General features: G+C 46.8%; 1 protein-coding gene across 2 annotated transcripts in view; it reads left to right on the top strand.

Annotated features, from left to right (window-relative positions):
* The window catches only part of rsrc1 (arginine/serine-rich coiled-coil 1), a 106,046-nt gene that overhangs the window by 41,151 nt on the left and 42,749 nt on the right, over positions 1-22,146 (top strand). For both annotated transcript variants that reach the window (XM_079733898.1, XM_079733897.1), the window contains one exon: positions 8,612-8,663. In XM_079733898.1, coding sequence (XP_079590024.1) covers positions 8,612-8,663 — 52 coding nt within the window. The remainder of the gene's footprint in view (positions 1-8,611; positions 8,664-22,146) is intronic.

The raw sequence follows: 22,146 nt of genomic DNA, 5'->3' as shown, positions 1-22,146 counted from the left end.
CATTGATATTTGCTTTTCTAACTTATTTTCCCGCTCCCTTCCTCTTTCCCTCCGTCATCTAATTGTATCGAATACAGAGTCAAAGACAGAGGAGAGAGAGGGAGAAAGAGAGATACAGGGCGAGCGATAAAGTCATGCATAGAGCGAGGGTGAGCACGGCCAGATAAAAGAGGAAGGTAGAGCCAGGCTGATAATCTGCAAACAGATTTCCATGCTTATTACACTAATGATTTCATCATATTTGATGTGGCAGTGGGGAGATGGGAGGAGCCATGTGGTGTGTGTGTGTGTGTGTGTGTGTGTGTGTGTGTGTGTGTGTGTGTGTGTGTGTGTGTGTGTGTGGATGGGGGGGCGGGGAAGAGGGATCTTCTCATCTCGCCGACACTGCTAAATGATGGAGTAATTTGAGTGACCTCTGACTTGGGGCTTGCCCATACATAATTGCATGTGGGTGGAGTGGTGGTAGGTTGTGGGTTTGGCAGCACAACACCCAACACACCCCCACCCCTACTAGTTTTTCTGTGTTTTCTTCCTCCTTTGTCGGTCCTGCTGTCCGGTTTCCTTCCCTCCACTTCTGCTCCTCCATCTCGTTTCCCCTGGCACGCCCCACTCGCCGCTTCACCCTTTTTTTTATTCCTCCCCCTCCCCGCCCCCCCCCATGCCCGTCGACACCTTCAGCTCCACTATAAAAAGAAATAAAATAATAAGTGAAAAAAATCCCAAATAAAAGAGAGATTGCATTAATTTTCAAATGATGATATTACATTTAGCGTGGGGGCCTCATATATCAAAACGGGAGAGCTACTCCCGTACTGTATGCGCTTCATCTTAATGGTATCGCTGGATGTCAAGGGCATGGAGGAAATTAAATCGGAAAGTGCAGATAGACCAAAGGAGATATTATCTCTGGATGATTGCAGTTTTGATAGGTATTCCAGTGGATTTCATTTTCTCCGGGTGGGGAGAAGATGAGTTGGCCCGCACATTTGCTCATTTTTCTTCTACATGATTTATGCGAGTTGAGTGTGAAACCCCTCCTCCACCAGCCCCACCACCAAACACCACCGCACACACCCGCCCCCCAACCTCACCTCACCACCTACATGCGCACACCCCACAAACACACAACAACAACCCTTTTATCAGACACACCACACGCACACACACACACACACTTTGCAGGATACACATTAACAGTGTTGGGTTTCTTCACGGTCAGGACAATGTTTGCGTGGGAGTTTGATTTTGTGTGTGTGTTTGAAATTGTGTCTCTATGTTAATGCTTCTACACACGCCTCGTTGTGTGTTTGTATTTTTGTCAATTGCTTCATCGTCGCTTGGTCTTTTGTGTGCTTTTTTTGTGTGTGTTGTGTCTGTGCGTGTGTTGAGTGTGTAAGGGTGTGCACGGTGGCAGGAACGGCAGAGCCATCAGTGGGAATGAATCCAGGGAGATGAGAGGGTGTCATTACTCAGACTTGTTTACATTCTAAATACGTAATGAAATCTTGTTGGTAATAATGACGGGGAATAAAAGTTTGGGGAATTGTAAAAGTGGTGAAGTTTGAGAAATGAGCCCCGGCCCGTGAAATAGCATTTGGGGGCAGGAAACGACATTATTATGCAGTGCTCCTGCCTGCCTTAGACATGAAGATGAACTGCTGGTGGCCCATAAAATGCTGTTAGCTCTAGCCTGAAGTATGGCACATTGTAAAAGAGGCCTGATCCCATATTGCCATTATATATAAAAGTATAGCCATACACAACATTATTTTTCATATAAGATGAGCCCGGCAACAGGGACCCAGACCCCCCACACAAATATACATACACACCCACACACAACCGCGCCCCCCCCCCCCCCCCCCCCCCCCCCCCCCCACACACACACACACACACACACACACACACACACACACACACACACACACACACACACACATAAACTCTGCCTCCCTCTCCAATAGCCGGGATTTTTTTCCACTTATAAAATATATAAATAAACATATTGCAGTGGAACCCGTCTCTGCCCTGATCTTATAGACCTTGATATTAAAAACAGAAATATTGCATTTTCTAGGTGCTCGGCTTTTCCCTCATCCTGTTTTGGGTGTGGAAGAAAGGGGAGGGGCTGGCTGGGGGGGCTGCTGGCCAAACATAAGTCAACAAATTAAAGGAAATAGAAACAAATGAGACTTTGAGAATGCATTGAGATGAATATTGAATATATAGACTTACGCATACCTCCTCTGTGACATTGACTTCAGGTCTCGGGTCAGACCTGCCTGGCACAGACCCACCGACCGTTTTTTCACTATATATTTTTGTAAACTTTTTTGACTCTACTGTTGGTCACCCTTTTGAGTCATGACCTCAACTTTAGTGTTTTTTTTATTGAATTAAAGATGAACATAGCGTATTTAAGTAATTCTTTTTAAACTACTGTAATACTAAACTAGCGTGATGGCGGTTGTCTTCACCTTGCATCATGTTTACAGTTGAATGTCAACAAAAGTAAACAATGAATGTCAATAGATATTATTTTATTTTACTAATAGCTGTCAAAAGTGACTGTTCCCTCTAAATTCTCAACGTCCATGCAAAAAAAAATAATTGTTTGTTTCTTTTTAATCACCGAATGCCCTAAATGCATCAAAAGGTTCTCCCGACCGACGGGTGTTATATACATCACGCCTTTAATCCTCCCCTTGGCTGCTGTGATGGAGCATCCCCGGTCGTGGGCTCAGCCCGGGCCGTATTAGGCCTCCTGTATCCTGCAGAGTGGTGCAGCCGAGGCGGGGATGAGATGAAACTCTGCTGGTCGCTGCTCCGCGTGCCACGGAGCTGGCGAGGCAGATGATGGCTTACCGTGTCGGACGCTTGGAGAGCTCCACTAATCATACAACACGACCACCATCTCTCACACGCACACTACCACGCGCACACGCGCTCCTTCTCTCTTCTTCGTTCTCAGTCTCTGTCCTGGTTCTCTCTCTCTCTCTTTCTATTATCTGTCTCTCATTCCGTCTCTCTCTCGCTCTTTCTCTCCCTCTCCCTCTCTTTTATCTGTCTCTCATTCTGTCTCTCGCTCTCTCTCTCTCTCTCTCTCTCTCTCTCTCTCTACCATCTATCTTCTTTTTCTCATCCACCTGCTCCCCACTTCCTCTGCGCCTGTCTTTCTTCCCTGACTTCCTACTTTTCTTTTTTCTTCCTTCTTCTAATCCAAGCCCCTCGGAACAGCAGAGTGAATGCAGTGAATGGGGTAGATGAAGTGGTTTCCAGTGAACAGGCGCACCCCACCACCACCACACCATGAATGAGTGGACGCACACAGTGAGGCCGGGGAGGGTCCAGTTTAACGTGACATTTTGGATCTCACTGACATAGGCATGCACAGACACGTCATTTGTCTGCCTAAATGACGTGTGCGTGTGTGTGTGCGTGTGCGTGTGCGTGCATGTGTGTGGCCTCAGAGGCGCGCCTCGGTACTTAACAGAGGTTAAGCTTGTCATGTGAGGAGGCTCATAGTCTTAATGTAATGCAATACAAGGCCCTCTTTCTCGTTCTTGGCCCACCAGCACCCATGCAGTCGCCACTCTAAAGTTACGCCGGCCGGACTTCACAGAGGGTGTGAGGGGACAGATGTTGAGATAATGTGGTGTGATGGAGTGGCTGTCCACGATCACCTCTGTGTGTGTGTGTGTGTGTGTGTGTGTGTGTGTGCGTGTTTCACACAGTGGGCTGAATTCCTATTTATGGACACATTATACAGGGACTTGACATTGTTTTCATCTTGGTCAGAATGCACTTATTAGTATTTTTCTTATGTGGTTGTCAGGGTCTATATTTGGAAGATGATGCCGACACTAAACACTATCCACGCATCCAATGTGCCTTTCAACAGAGTGGGGCGAGAGAGAGAGAGAGAGAGAGAGAGAGAGAGAGAGAGAGAGAGAGAGAGAGAGAGAGAGAGAGAGAGAGAGAGAGAGAGAGAGAGAGAGAGAGAGAGAGAGAGAGAGAGAGAGAGAGAGAGAGAGAGAGAGAGAGAGAGATTCTCCCCTAACACCACCTGGCCTGTGTGATTGATGGCGGTGTGTACATTGTAAAAACATCCCTTAATGAACACACGCACAGCAGGAACCACGCGTAGGAAACAAACTGCCACCTGCCGGGGCCCATAGGGTGCCCTTTCTTATTATATAGATCATTCTCCTGATGAGAGCCTGCTCCCTTGATGCTCCCGCTCTCCTTCAAGTGCTCTTTCATGGAGGCACTTATTGATCTCATTTGACTGGTATTGGAAGTGTTTTCTTCTTAGAGTAGACTGTGTGTGTGTGTGTGTGTGTGCGCGCACGCACGTTTTTTTTTTATTTGTATCCCCAGGCACTATTATGTTATTAGCACTCTTATCGTTTACTGCATGGATTCACCTCATTACAACCTCGGCTCTACTTATCACAAAGAAACAATTAGGATCAGTTGTGTGCTTTTTGGGCCACTTTTATTTCTATGTAGGCCCCGCCATATAAGTGAAAACTTCAACAATGTTGCAATCAACACCCACATTTCCACAGCACTGTGAATATAGTGCGGTGCACAGGAACACTCGTCCTCCCTTTTCTTTCAGTAACAGGATGGGTCAGGTGGACTTGTTCCCGTCCAGAGAGGACAGGTCAGGTGGACCTGCTTATGTCCAGAGAGGACAGGTCAGGTGGACCTGTTTATGTCCAGAGAGGACAGGTCAGGTTTGACCTGTTTATGTCCAGAGAGGACAGGTCAGGTGGACCTGTTTATGTCCAGAAAGGACAGGTCAGGTGGACCTGTTTATGTCCAGAGAGGACACCCACTGCAGGATGGGGTTCTATCTCTCGGCCAGTTGGATCTACCTCCATCGGGTGGTAGATGGTTGGCCGGGGCTGGTCACACCGGATACGCTTACACAAGCACACTAGGCAGTTAACCGCCCGCACGATTTGAAGTTATAAGTTATCAGCACTATTCAGAGTGCTCAGGCGCCTTTCACTTCCTTCCTCTACATGGCAAGGTGGGGCGCTTTCTAAGTGGTGTGACAGCATTCACGTTGTCCCATCTCATTGTGAGGTGGGTAGTGTGCTTAGTTTCTCATAGTGCTAACTGGAGAAAGGTTTGGCCTTTTCCACTGTCAAAGTCTATGCAGCAGCTGTTTTTGCCTGGCCACGTAGGATGTGGTGGTAAACCGTATTTTAGTCATCCCCTGCCGTCTTTTAAACCTGCATCCCGTGTGCTTACATCACGCTGTTGTGTGATAGTTAGGTTATTATTTAGTTTCCCACCTGCTATACCCTCCATTACATGGAGGACGAGTGCTGCTATGCACTGCACTGTATGCACTGTGCCGTGGAAAATGTGGGCGGGGCCCACGTTGATTGGTACATTGTTAACGGTTGGTACATTGGTTAATTGTTCATTTCAAGCCCATAAGGCGAATCCTAGACGGCTACGCCTACAATCGTAGAACCAGAGTTATAATAACTATCGTTTTCCTCCGACGCCTTCCCTACTCCTTTCCTCAACTCTCTTACTTGTGTTTCGTAACTTTCTGAATTTTGGAGGTAATTAATAAATCTTCTCCCTCTCTTTTTCATCTTGGTGATTATCTGAAGCTCGAGCAGAGTAGACATTGCCTTTCACACAATTCTCTCTCTCTCTCGCCGGTCCTTTCTCTTGTCTCTTTTTTCATTATCAGTCTCTTTCCTTCTCTATATCTTTCTCAATTTCTCTTCATGTCTCTTTTCTTGTTCTCTCTCACTCTTTCTGTCTCTCATTCCGTCTCTCCCTCATCATGGGCTCCCTTTCTCTCTCCCTCCCCCTTTTTCTCCTTTCCCATAGTGTCTCTCTACCTCTGTGTGTGTGTGTGTGTGTGTGTTGTATGGACGCAGGTCTAATTGAGGGGAGAAGTCTCTTCAGATGCGCCATCCGCTTCTCCCCCAGCGGGGCGGACACAGAGCCGTCTCGTGGGAGCACAATTACCGCCGTTTTATTGTTTACTAATGAATTACACACACACACACATACACACAAACACCCACACACACAGTTGCAGTTCACACGTGCCTGTGGAAAAAAAAAGGGTTTAGTGGGATGCAAAATCATTTCTTGTGTATAATTGTTTGTTTGTGTGTGTGTGTGTGTGTGTGTGTATTCACACTCACAAGTGTGTGGGTGTTTGTGCTCGAGCACTGCTGTTCCGCTATATTTTCCGCAGACTTCTAAGTACCTTCTATTGCATTAGTTGTTATTGTAATTCGAGATTAATTATCCCATTTCAGCCTTCATTTACAACTGGAAGCTGTGGGCCTGCAGTCTTTCCCTCATTAGCCATTAATCTGTTTTCTCTTGCTTCCTATATTCAAGACCTGGCAAGGTGTGTGTGTGTGTGGTAGTTTGTGCGCATTCGTGCCAGTCTTGTGTGTTGTGTTTGTGCGCAGGTTTGTCCGCATGCGTGTGTCTGCATATGTGCATGCGGGAGAGGGTGTGATTTAGCCCGGCACATGCCTTCGGGCCAGTGTAAACAAATGCTAATTTAATTACCAAGGAAATGTCATAATAAGCTGTAACTAAGATGATCGCTGTGCACACAGTGATCCGGCCATTTAAGCTGTCTGATGTGTGTTATTACTGTAGGATACTGGCAACACCAAAACTAAACTCTTTGCTAATCACTGCTGTGTGGGGGTTTGTGTGTGTGCGCGTATGTGTGTGTGTTCGTCAGCACGTGTGCCCACGTGCGCGTGTACATGCGTGAGTGAGGGGTTATAGATATGGCCGTGTTGAGAGTTTTTCCCCTATCTCGGTATAATAGAGATGGTAATTTAAGCTGTCAAGCAGTACCCGTCGATGGGATTGTGATCCGCTGTGTCACCGGCACACACCCCGCCCCCCTCACACACACACACACACACACACACACACACACACACACACACACACACACCCCTCCACACATAAAATGTGCTGCAGGTAGTGTGTGTGTGTGTGTGTGCAGGGCCCCTTGACGTGTTTTCCGTCTAAGACACGGCACCTTGACACCGGCACATTAAAGGGGTCATTATATTTCCCAGACTGCCGCAGAAAAAGTGACATTTTTACAAAGTGACAAGTTTACAGTTTGATAAATGTGATGTCTGCGGCGGCGGGTGGGATGGGTAGGGAGGGCAGAGGTGCTGCGGGGGGGAACAAGAAGACGGGGCGTCGGAAGGTAGGGGAGGTAAGGGGGGGGGATGGGTGGTGAAGGGGTGCAAGTCGTCTGTGAGCAGCGCTCTGGCCGTGTCGTCTAAATGATCCTCCCAGGCAGGGCGCTCACATCCCATCCCCATTAGCATTTAATTCCTCTCTTATCCTAAACACAGCCTCCGCCGCAACGCGGACGGGGAGAAACAAGGAGACAAGCCACGGGGAGCAATCTGTGGTGGGGGCCGTCTTTTATAGAGTCGTAACGCAGTTGACTTTCCTCCCCGACGATTATGACTCTTCATAAGAAAACTAATAGTGAGGATATTGGAACTACAGCCAGTCCCGCTGAGGACGAGTCAGGAGTAGACAAACATAACGACCCTTGCCTACTGATACAACCGCCGTATCAGTCAGGCGTGTAGCGCGAAGACTCATCGAACCATCTAGTAGCTGGTTCCCTCCGAAGTTTCCCTCAAGACCCCTGGCGCTCATTACTCGCAGTTTTATCTGGTAAAGCGAATGACTAGAGGCCTTGGGGCCGAAACGATCTCAACCTATTCTCAAACTTTAAATGGGTAAGAGGCCCTGCTCGCTGGCTTGTTGTAGGGCGTGGAATGCGAGTGCCCAGTGGGCCACTTTTGGATAGCAGAAGTGGCGCACACACACGCACGCACAGACGCAGAGATGCACAGACGCACACACACGCGCACGCCCAGACACACACACACACACACACACACACACGCGAGCACGCCCACAAACACGCACACCAGTGTGCACATGGATACACACATGGCCGACAAGTGGCGGGATGGCAAGTGTGTGTAATCGCTCTCTCTCTCTTCCTCTCTTCTCATCCAATTCTCCGTAGACCGGCTATCGCAGGCTTTTGTTTTCCCCTCTGCGTTTCCCCCTTTCTTTTGGTCTCTCTCTCGCTCTCTTAGCCTCTGTAAGTGTCTCTGTGTGTCTCTTGCTCTTTGATCGTCCCCGGCGTGTCAGAGTGTGCCCCCGTTCCTCTGCCTGCGTGACTCCGCCATCCCCAGGCTGTCTGCGCAGACGGGCTTAGCGGGGTTTTAGTTCCCCCCCTTTCCCCTCTGTGTTGTCTCATGGTTCATGGTTAACATTTAACAACGGGTGCCCAAAGGGACTGAGGGGGGGGGAATTGAGGGGGGATGATGTCTGTATGCATGCACACTGTCTGAATACTGAATGCTGTTTTTGTGGTCTGTGGTCTGCTCTCTTTTAGTGTCTACAAAAATACGATTTACTTTTGTTTTTTGCTCAAACATGGTCAGGCACCAAATCTTACTCAGGTATATATTTTGTGCCCCTATGCCCCAATAACCATTATCTCTCTCTCTCTGTCTCTCTGTCATTGTCTCTCTCGCCCCCCCCCTTCCAGACGCCAGCAGAACAGGCCAAGGTTCGGATGCATATGGTTCTACAAGCGGCAGGTAGGCGGCCACACTCTCTCACCCCCTCTCTTTTTCTCTCTTAATGATACACCGACTTGTATCGTCCAATACGTTTTCATGTAATCTACTTTTAAATCACACACAGATGCCCCATCTTTCCCCTTACTTTCTTTACACTTTGAGACTTTCCAATAGTCAGCGCAGCTTCATTTCAAACACTCCTTAGCGTAAATAAGTCATGGATGTCAGCCTGTGCCTCCGTATTCATATACTCCAGTGTGTGTGTGTGTGTGTGTGTGTGTGTGTGTGTGTGTGTGCATATGTTTGTGTGTATCTATATATACTGTACATATATCTATACTTCAGTGTGTATTCTTGGGCCAGGGCTTGGAAGCCAGATGGGACAGGCAGAGATTGACTCTGGAGAGAAATGTCTCCGTGCATGTGTACGGTCTCTCTCTCACACAAACACGCACATACACGCGCACGCACACACACACTGTACCACAGGCACATACATGCACGCGGCTTAACCCCTCAGAACAGGGTTCTACTTCCAGCACAGAAAATGTATGAAGGAGCCCGGGCGGCTATACATCACGTATAGATCAGCCGTCAGCCCCCCCTCTTACCTCAGCCGGGGCCCAGTCCGTCCTCCTACCGTAGGACATCTCACCTCTCCTCTGGTTTCACTCTGAAGAACAGATACTTTCCTCTGTGTTCCCTCACCCCCCGCCCTCCCGGCGGAGTCGTTATTATTCATTCAATTGAGCATTCAGATGATTCTTCTCTATATGATGTGAAGCATTCGGCCCATAATGCGGTTCAACATACATCCCTCCCTCCCTCCCTCCCTCCCTCCCTCCCTCCTGGCGGCTAATGTGATGCTAATGGCCGCACGGCATCATAAAACGCAGAGGGTGAGTGCAGCAGGCCAGGGCAGACGCAGGGCCCACAGGCTACACGGAGGCAGACGAGAGAGGGTTTAGTGCTCCGGGTCCGGTCTCTGGCTTTCCTCGCTCTTTTCCCAGACGCTTCCCACTGAACAGGTTTACGGCCCTAATCAAAGACCCTCTCTCTTCAATCCCCCCCCCCCCCCCCCAGGCCTGTCAGGGTGGCTGGGACGGCCGTATTATCACACACAGGATCACCTGCGGGGAAAATCCAAACTGGATTACAGATTGTGTCAATGAAGCGGTGTTGACAAAGCCGTAGACAATGGAATCCTCTGTTGTTCAGCTTTCGTTGTGTTTGTTTGTGTTTATTTGGTTGTTTATTTTTTCGGTGCCTATCCCGATGCCCTCTCATCCCTGCGGTTGTGACACATAGTTCACTAATTGTAGACCATATTTAATGTATGCGTATTGATTCTGTGTGTGTGTCTATTAGGACATTATTAGGATCATTAGGAGCATCTATTGTCTGCTCTCTGAAGCCAACAGATGGATTACTCACAGACCCCCCCTCCCCTCCACTACTCTCTCTCTTTCACTCTTCCCCCCCCCCCCTAAACAGCAGTTCACTCGTTCTCCGTTCTCTCTATCTCTTCATAACGGACGGAGGAAGATAAAGACGTGGTGGAGGGCCAGTAAGAAGCAGCAGATGTTTGGAGGTTGTGTGAATGTTAATGTCCTGACGTAACCCACCGCCCCGGCTTAAACCTGCTCCCCTGTTCCTCCTCCACCTCTTCTGGCCCTCCTCCTCCTCCTCCCACCACCTCCTCCTCCTCCTCCTCCTCTCTGAGCGCCCGCCAGCCTTTGCCTCCCGGGGTCTCCTGACATCTTTTAAGCCTGCTGCTCTCTTCTCCTCTCCATCCTCTCCCTCTCTCTCTCTCTCTCCCTCCCTCTCTCTCTCTCCTCCCTCCCCTCCTGTTCCTTTTGTCCATCTATGGACTCTCCCTAGTCAGTAGAGAGGAGATCATCCCCTGGCTGAATCAGCTCAGCTCTTTGTGTCGGGAGGGCTCTGTGGACCTGTAATGAGCCCCCCTCGGCTGGCCCGCTGGCCTGCTTAGCGCTCTCTGGGAGCTCCCTCCGTGTGTGTGTGTGTGTGTGTGTGTGTGTGTGTTTGCCTTTCTGCTAGTGTGTCTGAAGAAGTGGGAGGTTGGTGTGTGGGGGGTGGGGGTGGGGGTTGGAACACTGGCCTCCTATAAAAGAGCTGGACCGATATGTTTATGGGTCACTTCCTGCCTGGCCTAAATATTCAACGTGCACGCACTCACACACACAAGAGTGCACGCATGCACTGCACGCCTCTAGAAAGAAAACCCACTTAGTGATTTAATTGATACCAAATGGAGTTTGTTTTCCGCAGTTCTTCTTGGTACTAAGAACAATTTATAATTTTCGTGTCTCAGATGTTTGGTCTACTTGAGTTGCATATAATGTTGCGCACCTACCAAACATCGGCTTGTATTCCTCGAAGGACAGGCTACATCTCAAGGTGTATAGCAGCCTCTTTTTAGGGATTTGGTTTCATCTCTTTATTAACTTTTAACTGATTCGATTTGAAATCCATTCCATGTTGCTACCACAAAGAATATGCTGAGGAGGATTATTTGAAGTGCTTCACCAACCCGTCTTGGTTTTCCATGTTTAGTTCATATTCATATTCGAATGTATCCAAATTGAGGTGAATTTACCCCAAGTTGTGTGACCTGAAAGCTTTGGGAGCTTAGCATTGTCACATCATGTTCACCACACTATCTTATGCGTTATCAGATTATGTCATGCAGGTCGATACTGATAAGTGTATTTGTTTTACTGAAAAGTAACATTTTCCTTCTTATGTGAATTAGGATATCTTTTGAATTCCTCCTAACATTTTGTGTCAATGAGTTGTTTTTTTAACCTTATTGGATGTCTGTCTTGACAATTCTAAAATATTCCATGTTTTGAACCTCACTGCATTCAGTTGGACCGTTCAGGAGTTAAGAAAGTTTTACAACAATGTTTTCTCAACTGCATTCTCCCCCACACACACACACACACACACACACACACACACACACACACCGGCCAGCCCCCCCCCCCACCATGAACAGCAAACCGGCTGGCGGCGTCTGTTTCCAGGCCAGTACGCATGCGTCCCCTCCGGGAGGCGGCAGCAGCACGGGGGCCTCTGTCCACATCCACACATCAATAGGGAGTGTTTGCAGAACACCCACCAAGGACCGGGGGGGCCAGGGGTCATCAAAACCTCCGTCCGCTCCCTATTGGAGCCATTGACGGCAGCAAAACAAACAAGTCCTTAAGATCTCATCAGAGGCCTGAACTTGGCAACGGATCGCCGGCCTGGATCAACCCTCCTCGGCTGAGGCGGCGGCGGCGGCGGCTGCGGCGGCGGCGGCTTTGGAGCGGTAACACCTTTAGTGCTACTACTGCTGCTGCCCGAGGACCCTCCGCACGTTACAGGGTTCCTACGTCCCAGCGCAGCCTGGGGTTTTCTGTTGGCGGTGCTCCGCCGTAGTGAGGGGACTCTGGTTGGATTACTGTGGAAGCTTGAATCAGCGTTCATGTACCGTAACCTTGGATAAGGGCAAACGTTTTGCTCAAGTATCCCATGAAAAATGCTGTTGTTGTTCAGACACAACAATGTCTCCGCATAACGACAAATCATTTCAGGATTAATTGCTGAACCGTGAACAGAGTAGCGTTACCACCAACACACTAACTACCATTCCATTGCTCCTATGCTTTCAAAACGGAGTTGGTCATTTTGATGTGGCGTTTAATGTGTAAAGCGCGTATCTGTAGGTGATCCGAGCCATTCGTTTGTACCTAAGAGACGGTGCACTGATTCGTAAACATGAAAGGGGTCAAGGATAATCTAGTGATTAGGGTTTTGTCTCCCAGCTGAAAGGTTCTGGGTTCGATGCCCAATATGCCAAATTGAACTCTACCACTTCATTTCAAAAGTCGGTCTCCATCTCTTGTGTGTGTGTGTGTGTGTGCGTGTGCGTGTGCGTGTGCGTGTGTGTGCGCGCGTGCGCTCATGGCCGTTTGAGTGACAGCTGAGGTGGCACAGTGAGGGGCGTGGCCCAAACAGCTTAGTAGCACCATGTGATTGGACTATTGCTTCCACAGTACATGCGGGTATTAGGATTCACTGTCACAGCAGGGGTCCTTGAGCAACCCCCTTCCTGGCCATGTCTCTCTCTCCCTCTCTCGTTCTCTCTCTCCATCTCTCGCTCTCGTGAAATCTCCCCCCTTTCTCTTACATCGTATCCTCCCAGATTGTGTATATATCTGGATACATTTCTCTTTTGCTCTACCTTCTTCTCCCTTAAGCTCCTAATTTCTGCTCCCCCTGCCAACGCACCCCCCGCCTTACCGACGCCCACTCCCACCCCTCCTACTATCCCCATCCTACCCCAGCCCAGCCCACTCCCTCCCCGGCTCAGCCCCTTAGGCCCTGACAGATGTGTGGTGAACAGACCACATACATGGCGGGTGTCACCTTACCCCCCTCTGGAACTAAAGGGCTAATGCTCCACGTTTAGGGGGCTGCTGCCTTTTGTTCTGCCAGGGTACGAGGTGACGAGGACGGGCGAGACCCAGGGAGAAGGTCCTGGCTCTCTGACTGGCTTAGAGCTACCTCTCTTTTTACGTCTCTCTGGACTCTATGTAGATATCCTCTCATGCCACTATAGCCCCTCTGCCCAAAATCCCATTGGGATACGCACACGCACGCACACACACCCTTCATCACCCTTAATGTATGGAGTCATCGCTGTGTGACCGGAGATTAAAATGTGACATTTCTAGGATTTTTGATGCAATTAAATCATTATTTCGACATTGAAAAGAATCGCAGAAAGATTTACAGAAATGTCAATGTAAACATCATACATCAAAGCTCACGTCATGGTCCACATTGTCCTTCTGTAACTGATATACACTGGCCTGGCTAACTGCCCAGATGGGCTAAGTAGGGGGAGTATCTGCCTATCATTTTTTAACATGGTTGTCACTTCCTGCGAAACTTTGTCAGGCTTTGATTTGTATTTAATTTGAATTCTTACAATTAACCTTGAACTGATTTAATTTTCAGTCTTTTGGAAATTTTCTTTGTTGTCATTTGTGTTTTCTTTGTATGATTATGTCTTAAAAATTCTTTCATTTCTTATTCAACTCCCTGGTGACACTGAGCTCACTCAACAGTTATGCGTGTGTGGTCACAGAATAGGCTGACGGCCCACGTAGTTAAAAAGTGGCAGCTATAATCGGTGGACTTGTACCGTCATCCCAGGCATTATCGCAGTGACTCAGAACAGCAGTGTTTATGTTCAAGGTGACCGAGGACATTGTCAAGAAGTCAAACCAGTAGCGACTGAACAACATGTTGAAGGGAAATTCCCTGTGTCACGACAGGGGAAATCCACAATAATGACTATTATTATGGTCTGTAGACTAATATGTGATTACATGAACACGGTGCTTGGCGTTACAGAAGTTTTCATGCAACTGCTGTTACTGGGGCAGAGACTATTCTCCTGGAGTTTAATTCTACACCTTAACTGTTAAGTTGTATTCATTCAATGTTTTGGTCAACATGTTGTTTTGCGCAGAACAACTTTTTGAGAGATTGGTATAGCTAGGATGAGACGGTGATCCATATTAGCCCTCTTCTAGTATTTAGCCTTAACCCATTTGTACCGGGTGCTGCACGGCGCAACATTGTATCTACTAGATACAATGTTGCGCCGCGCAGCAGCCGGTACAAATGGGTTAAGGCTTTCCATCCCTATCTTTCAACAAATCACTCTTTAAGCTTCAGGTTAGCGAATGAGTTCAGACGTGACAATGTTTACCATTCGCCTTAATTAAACATTTTCCCTGATTATTTTTGTGCAAAAATGCAGCTTCATCCATTCAAAATGGAAGTTCTACATGTTGTAACATCGATAGGAAATGAACACAAGCAGAAACCCCCTTTTCAAGTGTGTTGGAATGCATCTCTTGTTGTGCTCTGGGAGGATAATGGCCGAGGGGAGGGTATCCTGTAATTTAGTCTTTGTAACCATTGATCAGTTGGATTTATGTGCCATTACCTCACCGTTCCAGTCAACAGTCGTAATTATCCCTCTCGGAGAGAGAGAGAGCGAGACACTGAAAGAGATGGCAGTGGCCCCCAGTTACACAGGCAGCAAATACCTGAATAAGCTTTTATCAAGCAACCCCTGCCACTCACTTAAGAGTATTAGATTGATGTCAATGGGGGCAGATTGACTGATCTTCACGTGAGAGCAGGCGACGGATGGAGGGCTTAACGGAATTCAGTTAGAGAGCAATATCGGCTCGGGGGAGAGCTACGCCTCTATTCGCCACTCTGACCTATGCATTAACATACAGCGTGTATAAGATTCATCTGAAATAAATAAGGACGGTGGTTAAAGGTGTCATGGCTACATTATTTTGTATTCACTGTTAGACTGTAAGCTAGTACCGGGTGAAACGTCTTGGTCGTACTGTGTGCCGGTGGACTTACAAATGATGTGGATCAAAGGTTTATGTCCAATTGATTTTTGGTTTGTTTTATGGGTATAATAAACACAAGGACTGCTGCACTGTTCTGTGACCTTATGTCGGGGTTATGGAGACCCATTTCGTAGAGCATTGCTGAGGGCAAATTAAATCAATTAAACATTTTCTGTGATTTATTTTTTGTAAATCTTTTTTTTTATTAGCATAATGGATTGTTGTTTCGGCTCTACTTTTGATCTCAGTTGACATGCGTTGAAAGTCTCATACTTGACTTGGTTGACAATTTGTCCTCTTGATAAAGGTAAAAAAAAACGATTTTGTAAAACATTGTGAATGTATACGTCCAAGAAACTCAAAAAGCAATCTATTTTAATCAAAGTTAGTTTATAGACACTCTTATACATCTTTTTTGTCTCCAATGCGGAAAATGATCTGCCAAAAATGTACCTCCTGCATTGTACCAAATCTTGCAACACCATGCACATTGGTTTGGACTCCAGATTTAGCTTTTGATAATGTTTTCTAGTAAAACTGTTTAGCTAACTGGTGGAAAAATAATAATTTAGACTTTCACTGTATGACGATTGCAATTGTAGCACATTGTGAAATGAACATTGGACCATTCTGGTGTTTCAGTACATTGGTCTTCTTGAGTTGGCCTCAACATCTTTTAAAGTCTTGGACTTGATTGGCTACTCGACCTCAGGTCACGCACTACACAACACCGCCAGGAACAGCAGTCAAAGCAGTACCCCAGCGCGACTTCATCTCAACCGGGTGTTTTCCCAATTGTGCAGGTGTAAAAGTCATCGACGCTCAAGAATCCTTGAACCTTGATGTCAAACACAGAGAAGTGTGTGTATGTGTGTGTGTGTGTGTTTTTGTGCATGCTGGGGGGTGGGGGGGGGGGGGGGGGGGGGGTGTTTTTTCTTCTGTTGGCAGATTTCAAACAGCATCTGGTGAGCTCTTGAAACGAAGCGTTATGAGTATGTTCAAATCCAAACTGAATGCTTTCAGTTGCCCTCCTCCCTTCTCCTCTTCTCCTTGTTGTTGGTGTTCAGAGACACATGGTGATGGTGTTTGCTCCCCTCCCCTTTCCCTACCTCCTCCTCTTCCACATCCCCCCTCCCCCCCCCCCCCCCCAACTCTCTCTTCTTTCACAACATGTACAACATTTCCATAATAGAAAAGCGAATATTTTTCATTTGCTGCCTTCCATAATTTCGCAACATATGGTATAAATGATTTTGATGCAAATGCATGTGCTAATTTTTTGCAGACGAGCCTTAAACAGGCCATCCATTGAAGTGGAATGAAAGCAAATTTGCAATCACCTTAAATTTTGCTAACCACTTACTGTTGAGTAAACTTTGCTAAGTAATTTAATTACCTTGGACCGCTGGCAGCCGCCCGGGGCTGTTTTTTAGGAGGTGTTGGAGAGAGAGGAATTTGGAGCTGAGAGAAAGAAAAAGCAGAGCAGAAAAAGATGGTGAAGGCTGTTTAGAAGATACGGGTATTGAAGTGGGTGGAAGATATCAACTTGTTCTGCAAAGCTGAGCAGGGAGTTTTTTCGCTAGTGAGCTGAGCAGTTTATTCCTACCAAAGACCCAAATGCGTCTTGATCCGGTTGATGTGTGCTTGTGTGTCGGATCAACGGAGGTCATAGGAATAGGACACCTGCTAGATATTGACGAACACCCAATTCCATGTTTGGGTAGAGTCATATCATCTTTGCCCTTTTGAATGGTTGGGCATGTGGTTAAAAACAGTGTTTTAGCTGTAGTGAGCCAGCATCTACCTTTTAATGAGAAGAATGTTATTTTGCATCGAGCCAAAATACAACTTTTCTAACCCAAATTGTGTCGTAACAAAACAATTGATTAAAATTGAAAACATATATTTATATTTTGATTATAGGCGGGGGGTCGGCAACAAGTGGCCCCATTTCTTCTTTAAATATATATATTTCATTATTGTGTTTTTTTCATGGCTAACTTATTTCCTGTTGTCCGAAAATGACTTCAAAAACAACGTACATTATTTAGGCCTTTTATTATTTTTTTTATTTTACGGCTATAATGAGAAACTGTAACCAGACAAGTCTGCGCGCTCCCGTAGGATAGCATTCACGCCGGCGGTCGCGCAGCGGTGGCGCGAATGACAGACACAGGGAAACACTAAATGCGTTCAATAACAATTAAATGCTGACTCAAATAACTCTCCCTTGACCGCAGGATTTTCAGTGCCTCACTGTTTGGTATTTTGTAAACACGGTCTGAATCCATATCCATTTCCATTCAATCAACTATTTTGTTTTCCATTAAACATGTATATCCGTAGGTCTCCTTTTTATATGTAGGCCTGTTTATATTGGAACATGAACATGATTTTTGGGCGTTTCTGCCTGGGCGTCATTGAAACTCTAAAGTACACCTCTATAAACGTCGTATTTTCTGTTGAGTCTTCCGTAGATCCGTTTTGCTTCCCCAACTCAGAACCTCATTGTAAAGAGAGCATCGTTTGTAAAACTCAAACATCGCACTGAATTCACCGCGGGTACCAAATAAAGCCTGAGTGAAGTCTTATTAATCCGCTAGCACAGTGGCTGTTAAATAGATTAGGAGAGATAATGTAAACTTAATTATTTTGAGTCTGTTCATAAGGTTATTAGGTAATGTCTACTGATAAGTGGCAGGCTATCAGGAGCAAGCTTAATTCATCTGTTTAATAATTCAACCCGCTCAATTGACAACGCACTCAGCTGTTTTGGCAGGAGGGTGAAATCGCCCTCATATTTGCAGAATCATATTCTTCTAATGGATAATCCCACACAGAGCGTTAATCATTGTGGTATTTATTTGCTCGCTTCAAATGTTGCTCAAGTCTATTTTGGGGAATGGTAATAGGTTTGTAGGCCCTTCAAACATATGTAAAATGCAAACTTTAAATGAATAGGGTAAATAAACATGGGATTTCGGCCACAATTTATATCCACCTTATGGTTGCGAAAAAAACCTCCTTACCATCCACTGTTGCGGGCCCCTGTTGTAGGCCAGAGAACCCTGGGTGTGACCGGCGCCGCAGATGTCATTTGTAGCATGTTCTGACTGTTGATCTTGCAGGAGAAGTGTATGTCTTGCACAGTAGGTTTGATATCCCCACACGCGCCGACTGTCACGGTTCCTGTTGTAGTTAGTATGGAGATTAAAGACAAATTATTTGTACCATAAAATATATGAACCGTGTGAACTAAATGATGCCCGGATTTATTGGTTTAGCCGCATGTCTCATCAGGACTTGGAGGAAAAAGAATAAATACTAATTATGTGTTAGCGTTATGGCCGCCTGTCTTGGTACGGAGCAGCCAGAGGTATGGAGAACCGGCCAAGGGCCCCATGTGGCTCTACAGCGTGGTGGGCTGCATCTTCTGGCCTTGAACACACTGGATATCTCGCTTGATGCCCATGCTTTTTGATTATGCATATGATCAAAAAGGACATCTGACTTCACTACCACTTCTTATTTAGCATTTTCTGTCGTGTGTGTGTGTTTGTGTGCGTGCGAGCGAGTGTGCGATTGTAAATACATGAGCAACATGCGAGTGAATGTTAAAAGTTGTAAACTAAACTAGCACACCCACTGGTTTCAATTAGAAGTTTTAATGCGCCAGGCTGTCTTTTATCATATATAACAGCCGTTTCAAAAGGGGGGTATGTTTGACACGGTTTCACTCCGCCTCCCTCCCCCCCCAACCCCCTCCCGTCCCTCTAAAACTGTGGAAGAGAAGTTGAAACGGCGTCTCCTCTTCCCTCACAGTAACTGGGCTCCACGCACGCAGCGACTGCGCGGGCCCGGCCTCCGAATTGCAGTAATAAAAACCCTTTGTTTTAGTTTGTATTGCACCATTCATCATCACTTTATTTAATATGAGGCCGTAATTGTGCCATCCCCAAACCATCGCTAATGGCTGTGTTCGCCCGTGTTTGCTTTGTTGATGGAAATGAATGAAATTAGGATAAACAACCGCCGAGTCGCGTGTAATCAAGCCCTGATTAATGGAGCGCCGTTTTCAGCGCCGTGGCTCATTCCACAACACCTGATATCTTTCCCATAAACAAATTGTGTTTGTCTAAATGAAGAAATTAAATGACGCATTTGATGAGTTTATGATTGACCCGGGTCCGGAGCGGGGCCCATTACTCTCTGTCTGCGGGGCCAAGAGGTATGTGACTAATGCTCTGTCAGGGGCCGCCGCGCGCATTTATCACCACCGCTGATTAATGACAAGCAAACGGCATTTTAATAATTTTATGATTGTGGTTTCCTGGCACACACGCATGCGCGCGTGAGCACGCGCACCCACACACACACACACACACACACACACACACACACACACACACAGGGGGAGCGAGAGAGGTAGAGACACACAAAACCGAGGGAGAGATGAAGAAGGGTGTGGTTGTATTTGTAGTAAAAGGGTCCAGCATGAGAAAAAGGGGAGACAGAGTGAGAGAGAGAGAGAGGGATAAACTGAGAAAGCGACAGAAAGTGTTCATCCCAGATTAAATGTTTTATGCCCTTGCAGTCGGAGCAGACGGAGACATGATTATATGCCTCATGAACATCCCCATGAATCCTGCTCCTGGCTCTCGAAAAGTATTTCACACACACAGGCATGTGTGCTGAAGGCCCCCACCACACCACCCACCCACCCACTGCCACACCACTCCCCACCCACCATTCCCTCATTAATGTATTTGATTTCTCCTCTAGATCACAACAAATTGGCAACAAATCAGCGTCCAAGACCTGAGCCAGGGCCTCTGGGAGGGGGGGCGGGGGGGGGGGAGTGCTGTGGCAGAGCATACATGGGCTGAGGCGCTGGTTTGACTTTAGACCGCAGGGATGGTGAGTAGGTGTGGGCAGGGGATGGGTGCTGGACACGTATTGATTTACTAAGAGTTAAGAGTGATGAATCATACAGAACATGTATTCAAATTAAAATGATCCCATGATGCAACAGACCGCTGCGGTGGAACGTAGGTGGTTGAGATGCAGTCCGTAAAAACCTGAAATATAGGACGAGAAGTATGGCCTCTGTTATTGGCGTCGGAATAGATTGTTGTTTTTATGTTTTTGGTTTCTAGGTTTTTTTTATTACAATTGTTAGTGTACTGCAGGCTGAGTATTCAGTGAACCTCATGATCTCTCGTCGATTTATTTACTCACTTACTTTTTTTGTCGGTGTTATAGAAAAATAAGCATAAACACTCTTGACATTGACATCTAAATGGCTCTGGAGCACAGATGTGCTGAAATTAGACAATTGATTTATCATCAGCTGACTGATCAACCCATTGATCAATCCACGGATGATTATTCACGGGATTGATCCCATCAGAAACGATTCGTCCTTCATATGTAAATATTTCCAAGTTACCGTCGTATTTATTTGCAGTATTGTGCGTTAATGTGGTTTAATGGATTTTTCAAAATGGACTGTACCCAAAAGAATAGCCAAAACACAAGGCGTGTCCGGAAAATCCCACGATTTAAGCATGGTCGTGGTTTGCGAGATTGGCTTGGTTTTCGCACTGGACGGCTTGTGAGTCATTAAGAAGAGTATGAATGTTGAACGTGACAAGTTAACCCACACTACCAGTTAACTCGAAATAAAACGTTCCTCAACTAAACTTGGCTAACGAAACCAGACAGATAATCCTGAGGGAGAAGGCCAAACTAGACTGACCTCCACCCTGGCATGGTGGCTTGTGTACAGTACATGTGCCCAGGGCTACATGTGTGTTCGAGTGGACAGTTACAATGTATTACGTCTATTATACAAGTGTATGCCACACTGCCTCAGACGGACTGGGAACAGCTTGAGCCCTCCTTTTTACAAGGCATTTGTTAGTTTGAATTAGATTAGCTCAGGTCATTTCTTTCCTGCCAACACCGAGACGAAGGAATAAACTTTGCGTGGCCGATAAACATTTAGACACCTGTCATCTCCAATCATGCATTCCTGCGCTCAGAGCCAGATGGGGACCATGCGCTCCTTCATACTTCTAATGGTCTCTTAATTTCATACAGATTTCACTTTTGCCCCCCCCCCCCCGCGAATCCTTTTCCTCTTTCTTCAATCTCTTTTCATATGCTTATCTTCTGCCCCTGAACTATCTGTCTCAGATACGTCACTGTTATTACTTACGGCTTATTATTACTCATGTGTCTATCTCCCCCACCTCTCAATCGCTCACCAACTTTTGACTGTTTCATCATGGTGGTTCACCTCCATCTCGTTGTACTTATCAATATTTACCGTCTCCTCACATCAACAGCACATCCGTACGCCCCCTCCTGTCGAGCAGGTATCACCCCCCACTGACATCCTGAATCACCAGCTGTCTCCGCCCCTCGCTCGATGGAGACATAGCAAGTCAGACTGCTCTCCACTGTCTGCTGCATGGGGTTGTGTGTGGGTGGTGTCCATCTTCATTTGTTCAGATACTGGGCAGTTGACCGCAGGATTTACAGTTGACCCTGAAACCTAACCTGGCCATGATAATACATGTGCTGTAATCTCTCTCTCTCTCTCTTACCAACCCCATCTCTCCCACTGTCAGTGTCTTGCTCTCTTTCACTCTCTTTTTCTCTCTCTCTCTCTCTCTTTCTCTCTCTCTCTCTCTCTCTCTCTTTTCCCAGAGAGGTGGTGAAGGGAAATAAACGTTTGATTAATCCACCATTTACCACTCTCTTGCATATTTCTGCCTAATTAGTCAGGCTGGCAATCAGGGGCAGGCAGGGGGCTATCGGAACAGGGCCGCTTCTGTCCAAGGGCCCCAGTCTCCAGAATGCAGGGCCCCGAATGGTTAAAGGAGAAATAAATACCAGAAATTACACGGCTCCTCTTTCATCTCCTCGTGCAGGCAGGAGAGGGATGGCTGTGGGAGAATTAATGTTCATTTGATTTGCCCCTCTTTCTTCTGCTGGTGTATTTGCATTCCACAGGTACTTTCCCTCCGCGCCCCCGACAT

Source organism: Pollachius pollachius, assembly GCF_949987615.1.
Source record: "Pollachius pollachius genome assembly, chromosome: 3".
NCBI lineage: Eukaryota > Metazoa > Chordata > Actinopteri > Gadiformes > Gadidae > Pollachius > Pollachius pollachius.
This window is presented reverse-complemented; position numbering and strand designations above follow the sequence as displayed.